This window comes from Eleginops maclovinus, chromosome 2 (genome assembly GCF_036324505.1).
Source record: "Eleginops maclovinus isolate JMC-PN-2008 ecotype Puerto Natales chromosome 2, JC_Emac_rtc_rv5, whole genome shotgun sequence".
Lineage (NCBI taxonomy): Eukaryota > Metazoa > Chordata > Actinopteri > Perciformes > Eleginopidae > Eleginops > Eleginops maclovinus.
The window spans coordinates 19,937,856-19,951,035 of NC_086350.1; the positions used below are offsets into that span (position 1 = coordinate 19,937,856).

General features: G+C 43.2%; 1 protein-coding gene across 1 annotated transcript in view; it reads left to right on the forward strand.

Annotated features, from left to right (window-relative positions):
• Nucleotides 1-13,180, forward strand: part of LOC134882173 (chromatin remodeling regulator CECR2) — a 41,317-nt gene that overhangs the window by 9,188 nt on the left and 18,949 nt on the right. The window contains exons 2-4 of the mRNA XM_063909766.1: nucleotides 9,174-9,268; nucleotides 11,856-12,039; nucleotides 12,809-12,936. Of these exons, the coding sequence (XP_063765836.1) occupies nucleotides 9,174-9,268; nucleotides 11,856-12,039; nucleotides 12,809-12,936 (407 nt within the window). The remainder of the gene's footprint in view (nucleotides 1-9,173; nucleotides 9,269-11,855; nucleotides 12,040-12,808; nucleotides 12,937-13,180) is intronic.

Genomic DNA, 13,180 nt, shown 5'->3' on the forward strand with positions numbered 1-13,180 from the left:
CAGCTCGAAGTGCTTTGCAGAAAGCCATACATCACAAGTTAGAAAACAAACAACAAGAACATATGTTTAACACTCATTCAGACACATGCAGCACAACAAAGTATAACCTTTCAGATTAAGAGATACGTTCTAGCAAAGGTATGGTAATATAAAAAATAAACTATGCACTTTTAAAAGCCCAACTTAAAAGGAATGTTGATATTACAACTGTTAAATAATACAAGTTTAAGACCAATAAAACAAAATAAGAGTAGGTAAATAATAAAGACTATTTAAAAGGAGTGCGTCGCTAATAAAAGCCTAATCTGAAAAAAATGTCCACTGAGTTGGCCTCTGATGTTTCCTGGGAGGGTCCAGCGTAGTGGATAAAAGTGGCCTCACCCATTTTATTTTGGGGGACTTTAGGAATTTTTCAAAAGTGCAGAGACATAAAAAGATAGTGACTCCGTGAGGTAAGCAGGTGCCAAACCATTAAAAGCTTTAAAAACCAGTAAAATAATTAAAAATCAATTGTAAAAGACACTGGTAGCCAATGTAGTGCATGTGCTTTCGTTTTCTGGTTTTGGTTAAAAGCCTGGCTGCTGAGTTCTGTATAAGCTGGAACTTTTCGATTAGATTTTTTGGGAAGACCAGTAAAAAGAGCATTGCAGTAGTCCAACCTACTTGATATGAACGCATGGTTAAGTTTTTCAGCGTCTTGTTGGTTTAAAAATGAGCGCACCGTGGCAATATTTCTTAGATGGGAGAAGGCCGTCTTAGTTACCTTGCTTATGAGTCAAAATGTAAGTGTGCATCTATAAGGAAACACAGCTAGCAACAAAAGTAAGATGGAAATAAAATGTTTTATAGCGATACAGAGTTGTCTGTCAGCTGGCACAAATGGACGCAGAGGCGGGGGTGGATTTGAGAGGCTATCAGGGGCGCAGACTGGCACACACTTGGCTGACTACAGAGATAACAGGGGGGCCAAGGAATGAATCAAAAGTTGGCACACTTTGAGTGTTCTCAACGCAAGTGTCTCTCTGTACAGCTTGTTTTCAAAATATAAAGTAGTGACGTAATGCAATATGGAAATATGAGCTCTAAGTTGACGTTCAGACTAAAGACAGTGCACTGTTAACAAAATGAAACACAATTTGCATTACACCGGTGGGGCAGTGATGTTTTGCTTACTGATGACTCCATGAGATGTAATCTAGGAATGCAGCGCCTGGCTAGAGGATGTTGACAGCCAGTTGTATGAGGGCGTGTTGGTGAGACTGATATTTGATCCAGCTGTACAGTTGTAGAAACGACTTAAAGGCTAATCAGACCCCAAAACATTGCTTTATTGTTTTATGAATCTAGGATATTTCAGGTCTGGAAAGTTATCTTGGCACCAACGTTTTTTAATCTTTGGTCCTAACAGTGACTCGGTGCGGGTACAGTGTTGATGTCACAGAGCCATCTGGGTGGATGGATATCTACAAGGAATGTGCACCTGCACCAGCAAATGCTTCATTAGCCATCGCAGCATCTCACTAGATTATGTTGCATCTTCATTCAGCATAAGCTGAGCGTACTCTGATGCACTGTCTTCTGGACCACCCTGCTGTTTTTGCAATAAATGAAAGGGGTCTTCTACAGATGAATTGGAGGGTTGGGATTGATTACAGGGTTCATGTTGGTATGAAGTGCCTTTCTGGAGTTATTGCGCTTTTGTTTGGGAATGTAGGAATAGTGACATGACAGGCTAAATTCAAGACAATGCAACAGTTTCAGAATACCTACTCCTCCATGAAGCTGATCAGCGATTCGAACAGGTTACCGTCTCCAACCTCCTCTGATGGATTCATTCTGCATACTGAATAAGATATATGTTGGTTACCAGTGTTGGGAGAAGGAGACAGATTTCTTTCACTTTGTGAAACGTTCTCTATTAAAATGTATAGTCCTGCATTCACAATGCACCAAAAGTTAAATTACTCAATAAACAGAATGACCAAACATTTAAAACCTATATCATAGCATTGAATTGTAATTGTTTGTAATATATTATATTGGAGATGTTTTAATCTACCCTTTTATTCTGCGTAGTAGCTTCATCTATAATTTAATATAACATTTATTAATTGATAAAGTATTTATTTTGTATTAATCATCTAAATCTGCAAAGTAATTTATGCTTTAAAGTAAATCTAATCGAGCCTCAGGAAAATACTATAAAAGCTGTTCTCCGTTGCACTTAATCAAAGCATGTCGCATAACCAGTTGTCAAAGTCTCTTGCTAACCCTTGAATTTGTCTGACCAGGTCCAGTTCTGCCCTTACAGACAGATGTCGTCCGCCTATTTAGAATTTTGGTTGCCGTTTTTATTTCATGACCCTTCCTCCCATGTTTGTTTGTTTTGGTTTGACGCCTGCTGCAATAGACATATCATCAACATGCTATACCTGCTGTTAATATTTTGGACAACGATAGGTTCTTTTCATATATTCACTCCATCAGACGTTACACAGACTTTAGAGTGAAGACCATGTGCTGTTCAATCTGAATAACTCTCTGTAACTAATTTCTGGATAGTGTTGCGGTTGCACTGCTTTTGTTAAAAGAGCTGAAGTCAAATTCCACCATTTTTTTGGTCCAAATAATCAGGTGTCTCCAATGTTACACTTGGATTATAGATTAGTTTCAGTGTGGCACTTAACATTTCAGAATTAAACATTTTCTCTAGAGGCTAATCTTCTTCTCAAGTATCTTCACGTCTTCGTGCTTTAACTCCAAGGCTGCAGGCCATCTGCTTCAGGTTGTCTCTCCCTTTCAAGCCTCTTCACTCTGCAGTCTGCAACCACACTGGTCAGGAACTATTTTTCTTCCTCCTAGGACCGGGGAGGCTGAATTTTTAACTATCTGGCTGTGTGTGTATGTGCACGTGTATGCGGGCGCATGTTTACGCAGTCAGCCAATGGGACCGCTGGGATGTGTAAAGCAGGAAGCTCCTTTTTATATAAGGAAGTTGATGATGTGGTTTCCTCAGAGCTGACAGTTGAAGTAAGAGAGGCGTTGCAGGGTGGCCTCCCGTCTGCTGTGCTTAATGATCTTCACCCACATAGCAACTGAGGGAGGCCAAGGCAAAGAGTCTCCGCCTGTCTCCAGAAAGGATCTGTCCACCGTCCATCCCTCAACCCCCCTTTTCCACCTGGCCCTGACACACTATCATAAAACTCTGAATGTTGGAAATGACCTTACATTGTGTCATGCATGAGCTATATTTAGTCTTTGTCAATCTGCCCACATGATGGTGCAGCTCCCTCGGGTCCACCTGTAGTCGGTCTTCAGGCGTGCAGCTGTCTTTCAATCGGCAGGTTGCAATTTTGCTCCCAGCCCCCGCAGTCAAGCGTTGTGTATCCCTGGGCAACACACTTAACCCATAGTTGCTCCTGATGGCATTGCCAATGGTGTGTGAATGTTAAATTCCTTGAGCAGCAGTGGCACATTGCTCTGTGTGAATGAGTGATGACTTGTAGTATGTAAAGTGCTTTGGGGGGGGGGGGGATAAAGGGTGAATAAAGCGCTAAATAAACAGTCCATTTACCATTCCTGTTGGCGTGTTTTCATGAAATAATCTGGCCTTGGGGCTCGCGTTGCTTTAATGTGCCGAAATATTAGTAGTTATGAGCCGTGTGAAAGAGTATCCGTCTCAAACAGACCTGGCAGAAAGATCAGCCGACAAGTTCTTGTTTTGGTACGTCTGTCGGATGCTCTGATGATCAGATGAGCGGCACATCCTGAGGATGCGAGGGCGTTTTCCTGTGGTGTTAGGGCTCTGTGTGTGCATGTTTGTCATGTGGCAGGAGGTGGTTACGTGTGGGGGTGGAGGGTGTTGTCAGATGATGGCTCCTGGAGGAACCATGTGGGAGATGAAAGTGGGAGGGGAGTGGGGGGAGGAAGATATAAAGAAAGAAGCAAAGGAGAGGAAGAGAGGGCCCTTTACACAACAAACAGGCCTCCCTTCCCCCTCCAGCTAGCTGGCGTCCTCCAACTGTTGGTGATATAGACCCCGGAGGAGCTGTTAACGGCAGTGGCATGGAAAGTATCTGCTGTGAGGGGAGCCAGAGGGGCCAACCCCCTGATACTACTGACTCTGAGGATCTGACACAACCTTGGAGCCGCTGATACATGTGCTGCTGCTCTACTTATCACCACCCCGTCCCTCTCTATCTCCTTTACTATTTCTATCAGCCAGGCACGCATACATACATTTTATCTCGCGTTCTGTCTCTACAGATACACGGTGGTGCCCAGCGAGGGAAGCCTGGTTCTCTTTTATCTGCAAATGTTCAGATGGTGCCTTGAAGTCAGTTTAGCCTTGATGTCTTTAAAAAAAAAAAGAGTCTGCTCCTCTCTTTTTTTCTTGTGTCGTGTCTCGTAACCTTTGCCATCGTTGTTGTCTTGTCAAACAGAGACCTTGAGTTCTTTCCTAGTGAAGTCTCATCCTGGCATCATCAAGGATTCAATGATTGTCATTCCCTTATAAAGGATTCATAAAATGTTTATAACTAGGTTATTATTTAAGTTGTAAACACTTTATTAATCATTATGAACCATTTACAAACCAGTTCTAACATAGTTTTTATACATCAACACAGGCTCACTATTTGGCAAGATGACTAAGCCTTAGATTGGCTACCTAGCTTACTTCGTCTTCTACATCAGCCAACATCCTCGGTATCTGTTGTTCACTGAGTTGATTCTCCCCCCATTCATCTTGATGTTTTGTTTATATCTTGTCTTATAAAAGCTGATTAATGATTTTTAAAGTGTTCACAAACTTATTAATAAATGAATTACAGACTCTTTGTAAACCCTTTATCGGGGTAGTCTTATTGTAAAGTGGTGCCCATAAACAGTGCATTCCTGTAGTGCATTTTTTGAACATGCATCAAGAAGAACAGCAGCAACAAAAACAATGGGGAACTTTTTAGGCAGATATTACGGCAGGGATCTTTCATCAGGGGATCATGGATCATCGACTTTGACATCAGCCTGAATCCTGTTTTCATGAAATGGCATCAGCCAGCAGCAGGCTGGGTAGAGGATCAACTGGCTGGCCCAAAGATGCCATACACACTCCATTAAGGTCACAGAGCCTGAACGCGTTACCTGAAAGGACACGTTAAGGCTTTTATGTGCGAGGTTGATGCCTGAGCCAAGTATCTTAATCATGGGTATTTTGGGTCTTTTGCATTGGGGGGGAGAAGATGCGTTGCAGTTGGTGTTTCTTTAGCGCCTTGAAGGCAGATGATGTTATTGATTAGGCTGCCATGTTTTTTGGCCCTGTTCTTACCACGATACAAGACACATTTGAAGTCCTTTCTTTTATAGTCCCTGCCATCACTGGTCAGCCTACTCGGATATAAAACCAACCTGCTTTTCGGAACAAAATATTATGTATGTAAGTGATATGTAGATTACCAACAAAGGAACTAAGTGGTGTATCTGGTGTGGGTGTGTGAATTTCCACATAGGAATTGCAAGTATATGAGTCAGAAGCTGCTACCTTTGCCAGGAAAATGAAGGGATTTTCTCCTGTTAATGTCACTGGTGTATAAGGTGTGACAGCTTCTTGTGAGCAAGCTGTGTCGACACCACAGGTGTTACTTCTTACACTATTTGCCATTCTTTGAAACGATGGCTCGGTGTGACGGTGCCTCGAACAATTATTTCCAGTGGATGTATACTGTCTAGAAGAAGCTTTTTTGCCAATTAATATTTTTGGGACAATCGCTGCCTATCGAAACCGTCCTCACTGTCCTCTGCAACAGTGGAGCGGGGGACAATGTGTGGAGGGAGAGGACCGATAAGCAATACAGAGAGAGAGGGAAAAGAGTGGGCAGGAGAGTGGAGCAAGGGTGTTGTCAGGGGAATAATAGAATGCCTCAGAGGCCCTCGTGGACACTGTGCCGCAAGACAGGGGGAGGAAAATGGTGTGAAAGAGAGGAGTAAGAGGTTAAGGCAGCGAGGGAAGCAGAGAGAGAAAAACAGCGGGGGAGTCAGGTGAGAGAAGTGGCAAATACCTTGAGGGTAAATTGCTGATTGCAAGCCAGCCTTACAGAGAAGCTGTGGTGACGACACACCTTTCTGACAAGCCTTGACTCCAATCTTTGTCCCGTGTGTGTGTGTGAATACGAAGAGCCTGTTTTGTTTGCAGCAGCAGCTCAGTGATAAATCTGACACTTAAACTCTATGATTTATACACCTTGGAGCTAATCAGCTATCCAGCACGCTTATCTGTGAGTCCCATTGATCATTAATGCGGAGCAGGCAAAGTGCTGCACTGTTTATTCCGTTCAGACACGTGCTTTTATGTCTGGAAAAATAGGTTTTAATATATATAGTCGGCTTAGGTTTGTCCTGGTAGAAAAGGTTCCCACCGGACATCTGCAGTGGAGTGTCCCCCGCAGCCCTTCATCAAGATGGGCGGTTGTAAGTGCAGGGCTACAGATACCCCTTTCCCACCAGAGCGGTTCCAGGGCCAGTTTCGGAGCTAGTTCCCCGATAAGAACCGGTTCTCCCCGTTTCCACCTTCCACACTCTAAAAAGAAGAACCAGTTCGGAACCAGAAGAGCACTAGCACAGAGCTAGAACTGGAACTGGTTTGGTGGTAAATGGGCAAAAGGGATTGGCCGCCCCGGATAGAGGGCTGAAGCACGGGCACTCACACCACATGAATTCCCCTTCCCTCTGCCATCTGAACTGCAGAGTGGCACTTCAAAGGTGGAGCACGGTGGTGTTAATCAGCGGGCTGAAGCTCCTCTCTGCTGTGCTGTACTGTACTCCACTCCTCCCCCTAGCCCAAGCACCCTTTCTCCCAAAGTGTGATCAGAGTGCAGTGTGTCTCTGATGGATGGGCTCACTCTGGCCCAGAGGCTGCCTGACAGGGGACCAGGAAGTGGAAGGCAGCGTGACACAGGATCTCTGGGCGTCCCATGCTCACGGATAAACACACACGGTATCTAGCTGTACCTTTCATGATCACAGGCTAGGACATGGTTCCGCGGCTCAGTGGCATACATACATGTGAACAAGCCATGACGTATGCTGCTTGCTTTAGTAACTGTTTAAAGATTGAATCAGTCTTTGTTGTCAGAGCCCTTTTTATGTAGGCTTGATGAAACTGGATCAACCTCCAGACCGTAACTATAGGTCCTCCTGCGTATGTCCTAGTGTTGAATTACTCTTAATCCATTAGAGTTAGTCTCCTCTGCCTCTATGAGCGCGTTGATCAGCACTCTTTAATTGGTCATTAGAATGTGCTCATCAGACTTAATGAACTGTTTTACCTTCCAGTCACGAGACCTCGCTGATTTCTTTTTAATCTCCTGTCATAAACTCCCTCTCTCAGTATGTTTCTGTTCCAGCTTCAGTCAGAAGCAGGCTGCTGAGGTTTCCCTGAAACTCTTTTCTCTCTGACTTCAAGCATGAAGATAAATCTTATCCCGTTTTTCAACTCCCTTTCTCACCCGCCTCTCCCCTCCTTCTCCTCCTCCTCCTGTTTTTCATCGCGCTGACTTGTCAGCTCCTGGCTTCCGTCGTCCTCCATGGCCGGGAGGTGTGTACGCCGACCTTTGGCGACCCCCTGAGCTCACCCAGGTTCCTCGAGAGAGAAGCAGACTGAGAAGAGACTATCATCACGTGCCTCCTTGTCTTTGAGATTATTTTGGAGCATTTGTTTAGCCTCTTGAACCAGCAGGGGACTTTTGTGTGAGGATATGTTGCTTGTCTGAGAGCAAAGACACTTGACTCTAAAAGCAGTAAGTCTGGAAGAGGAAAGACAGGAGATTTAACATCGAAGAATACTCGGGACAAGGAAAGGGTGCTTCTTCTCTATCTTGAAAGAAAAATCTTGGTATAACCATTTCTGGCAATTTGAAAACAACCAACCTAAAGGAGGAAACATCTGAACAAAACTAAGTAGTGGATTCTTGCAGGCAGACATGTTCTGTTCCTCAGCAGTCTGTTGGCCTTCCATCTGAAGGGGCTCGTTTGCATCCTGCAAAAAGGGGGCTTTAATTGAAATGGACACTTGGCTGACGGCGCACTTTACATTTGCATACCTCCTCAGCATCGTGTTCTCTCTCGCCTCCTGTTCTACTCCACAGCTTTTTGGTATCATCTGGGAGAGCAGTGTATGATGGGAAACTGGGATGCTGTGTCTTGGTTGGTCAGCAAAGCAGAGGGGATGGGAGGGGGGTGGGTAGGGTTGTGCTGCGGCTCCAGGCCCCTGCTGCCTCCCATCTCTCCTTGGTGCTTTCAGGCCTTTTAGAGTTTGCTCTGCCGGTTACTGCCGCTTCATAAAACCTGAATGGCTGAAACACAATGCCAGGCAGGAGAGGGGTCATGGCTGAACTTGAACCTCGGCTCCAGCCAAAAACAACCGCTGGCGAAACCAAGAAGCCTTAATAAGAACACTGGCCAAATTCCAGGCTACCCTCCTGCTGTCCGCCTCTGCCAGCTTACCTTACGCTCATACCAAAGTCTGTCTGTTATTCCAATGATGCATCTGAGATATCGCCTTTACTTTTCTCATCATCTTATTCTAATAAATTTGCTCATCATTTATTTATTTGTTTATTCCACACATGGCAGTTATTTTAAAACAAAACATCTACACTTTACTCAAATTGTATAGCACGTGGTATAAAGAAGCAGGGAGATATATTTAACCTGCCCCTTTAAAATACAATTTTAAAAAACAAAATAAAAAAGCAATATTCTGTCAGTCATAGTTTGTTACAAATACCTACAGAAACACAAAACCAGAACAACATCAAAACTCTTCTTCATAATGTCTGATTACTTTTTCTTCATACATTTTCTTAAACTTAAAAATGTTAATACAGCCCTTTACATGTTCGTCAAACAACAGAGACACACATTTGCTTTAAAGTAGTACGTGCAAACTGGATGCTTTAAATAAAATGTTCTCCTGTGATACTCGTCCTCTGAGATTAAAACACATTTGTAATTGTATAATAATACCTTTGAGTCATCCTTTTAAAAGTCACAAAAGGGCCGCAACGTTTCCTTTGTTGTTTTATCCCTACATTTGTACTGATATCTCTGGTGTGTTTGGCAAAAGAGTTCTTTTAGGTGTGCTCTGACCCTGCTGTGTCGTCGTTGTTTTTATCCAGGAGCTGGAGAAAGCCCTATCGGAGCAGGACTTGGACTTCCTTGGGGACCTCATCGCGTGTCTGTTGCAGGGATGCTACCAGCGCCATGACATCACGTGAGTGTAGGATGAGAAATTAATCTTGTTCCCTGAAAAGGAAGGCTGCTGGAATGAATGTCACTGCTGTTTAATGGGATCCACAACTGATGGATTTAGGTGGGAGTCGAGGCGGAACGAGAAGTTGGGGTAAACATGAAACCATGTGCAGATAAATCAATAGTTTTACTGACACTGAAGTCCTGTGGTACAGAGGTGGACAAAGTTCACAATTCTATATATACATACCTGAGTTTCTTGTCAACATCTGGTCTTCCTACAATGAGAAAATGTGGTGCAAGTTGTAAGGCAAGTAAGCCCATTCAGTGTTTCCTTCCACAAGGCTGAGAATTATTCGGTACCACTTTACAATAATACTACCCTTATAAAGGACTCATAAATGGTTTATAATTAGTTTATTAGTTAGGTTGTAAACACTTAATCATTAAGAACTATTTACAAACCAGTTCTAACATTGTTTTCATACATCAACACAGGCTCACTATTTGGCAAGATGACTATGCATTATATTGGCTACCTAGCTTACTTCGTCTTCTTCACCAGCCAACATCCTCGGTATCTGTTGTTCACTGAGTTGATTCTCCCCCCATCCATCTTGATGTTTCTCAGCATCTCAGTTGCCTTGTTTATCTCTTGTTTTATACCTAATTTATAAATGAATTACAAGCTATTCGTAAACCCTTTTATAAGGGTAGTCTTTTGTAAATTGGTACCAGTTATTCAGAGTGTTGTGATAACATGCCAATATCATACTGTTGTGAAACCTTTGCGTTGGTTTCTTTGGTTAACAGTGGGGGGAAAAAAAACAATTCACATGTTCAGTTTGACATGTAGCTTCCAAGATAAAGCTGTATTTCCAGCTCCCTCAAATTAGTCATCACACCCAAGAGGCTTTAGAGGAAGTGAGTCACCGGAACAATGACTCGCTGAGGAGTCAAAACTCACTCACCATATGCTGACTTCAAGTGTGTGGTGAAATCACGATCTACTAATACAGCAAAAAAATGAAACCACTGAGAGTTCCCCCTCCTCTGCGAGAGAAGGATGGGAGAAAGTGAGCAGAGGTTTTAAATCCACAACCATGTTACATTTATCATGGGGCTTTCCCCTTCGTACACCTATTGTACGCCATTATTAGAAAGAAGCATAGTGGTACCAGTGAGCCGATGAGCAGAGAGGCAGGAGTGATCCAGTTTTTCCACCCCGGCAACCGGTAACAGGAGGACAACCTGCTTTATTGGACTGGACAGGCGCTGGCATCCTGGGGGTGGCTGCTCAGCACTGGCCTTTCACAGAGCTGCCCTTTTCATCCGCACATGTTAAACGCTCTGCCGGAGCGGGGGAAAGACGCGGGGGGGGGGGGTGTTAGGATGTTGGGGAGAACGAGGGACAGAAAGTAGGAGCGAGATGGGGCAGTTGAGAAGGAGGGGGGGAGCTGCAGCTGTGTGAAAAGTGCACACTGCTCTTTCAAGATAAGCCATTTTTTTTTCTTCCTGGCCCTCTTTTCTCCAAGCCGTTGCATAGATGCTCACCCCTGCCCCGAGCCCTTGTTCTGTTCCTCTGAGTTGGAACTGAAAGGTACAGATTAATCGGCGAGACCTGAACCGGAACCAACGTTTATTTACCGGCTCCCACTCCTAGCAGAGATACAACCCCACTCCCATTCAGAGAAAATAGTCTCATTTTTATCCTCCTCTGTCGCACCAGCCCCCTAGGGTAGTTTGAACTTTGTTTGTTTCCAAAGTTAAGCATCACAAAAGGACGACAGTTGATATTGAGACGTTGTATGTTTGCCTTTCAATCTGCACGCAGCATTTGCAAATGAATTGGTTGCACTTGTCCATACTGACAGATCTTAATTGACCAAAAAGTCTGGTTTTCTTTTATTTATTAAGTGTCATACCCATCTAAATATGGAGTTAACAAATAATGATGTTCCTTATAACTTCATGATCCAGTCAAAAAGTCAGTTTAGATTAATAAAGCTTACTGTACAAACATAAATATATTTACTATTTTAGGCGCTTTACCTAATGAAAACTAAATTCCTACTATAATCAGATTTCAGGTAAGGGTTTATTTATTTAGCATTACTTTTACTCATGTGTATAGTGAATAACCCTTCCTAAATGTAACTGTAACTCAGTTATCAAACAAACTGAGAAAAAAACAATTGCTTCAAAACCAACCCCAGGACCCAAAATCACACATAACGAAGGCACAAGACCTGTACCTGAAACCTGAAATCATCTCGGAACACAAGGTGCTGCTCCTCTATACCCTGTAGACCAGCAATACATTTAAGGATCAGTGGTTCGGGGAAATAAAAAATGGATTTTGTACCAGAATTGTATAGATAATGTATGGCAAGAAAAGCCCTGATTATTGTGAAAGTGAGAGTGACATTGTTTTAAAATAAATATTTCTGAAGAAAGCCACGTATGACCACATATGACCACGTATGACCACATCAACTGTCAATATTTATATTTGAACTGGTTTTGAAAATGTGATGCCTCATGGTGCAACATATATCTCCTGTCCCTCTTACCCTCTGCCTCTCCTCTGCTGTTGTTCTGCCCTTTAGCCCCCAGGCATTTAGCAGTTACCTGGACGACATCATCAGCTACCGATGGGAGCTAGAAGAAGGGAAGCCTAACCCCCTCCGAGAGGGCCCCTTCGAGAATCTGCCTCCCTACACTCAGGTGCAACTGCTGCATCGGCTCTGCGACTACCGCCTGGACGCTGCCGATGTCTTTGACCTGCTTAAGGTACACGTCAACGAGGATCACAGCAAACCATCAGGACATATTGTTTACGTGCATGAATGGTTTTTATGCATTGTTTTCAGGTTGGATATTTTTTGACTGGATTGAAATCAAAGCCATGTGGTTATCTGCAACAATACTTCTGTTTAACGCTTTGCAAAAAACAGAGAAGCCATGTTAGCTCATGTGTTAACCACACAAATATGATGTTCCCAGCCTGCAAGCACTTTACCCAATAAATAGAATTGTATTAAATCTGTTTATTTCTTCTTATAACATGATGTTTTAAGTACAAGGGGAAGCACCTGCGCACGAAACACACATTTTTATTCTTTTATCCATTTAATTCCACCTGGAGTGTTTTATTAGGACACCAATTGAAGCGGTCAGATTTTCATTTACATCTACACTTACATTTGTAACTGAATTTTATTATTTAGTAATGTTGCTTTAATTACACCTGACAAAGAGCAGCAGGTTAACATATTCCTGGAGTCAACTAAAATGCAACTTATAATTACCTTTTAAACCAGTTTTACCTCCATGCTGTGTCAGTTTATCATTTCCATCTGATATACTGTACCCATGAAATCAGATTATCTGAAATAATTTAGCAGGTATAATTTATGAATGCACTCAGAAAGTGCTTTATGATTCACAGCGGTGTAGGCTCAAGGGACTAAAATGACATCACCCACTAATGACTTGTGATTTAAAAAGACAGTGCTACACATGATTTAAGAAATGTACTGTCCCCCCCTTCCCCTATCAGGGACTGGATGCAGACAGCCTGCGAGTGGAGCCACTGGGGCAGGATGGAGATGGAGCCCTCTACTGGTACTTTTACGGCACCCGTATGTACAAGGAGGAGTCCGTCAAGAGGAAAGCAGAGAGGATCAGGTAAATGTTTCTGGTAGCTACGCGTCTCCTTCCCCGTGCTGTACACCAAGCATGAATGTCATGTTCCTGGTCAGGCCTTCTGTGGTTAACTAGCGCATGTGCTAAGTGTGTAATTGCAGTAGTTTGACCCTGGTTTACAGGCCTGTTGAGGGTTAATTATAGAGGTCTCCCATTGCTAATTACCCCCGTTAACAGGCTGTAATTGCTAAGACTTATTTTCTACATCATGCTGTTTTTCCAACAG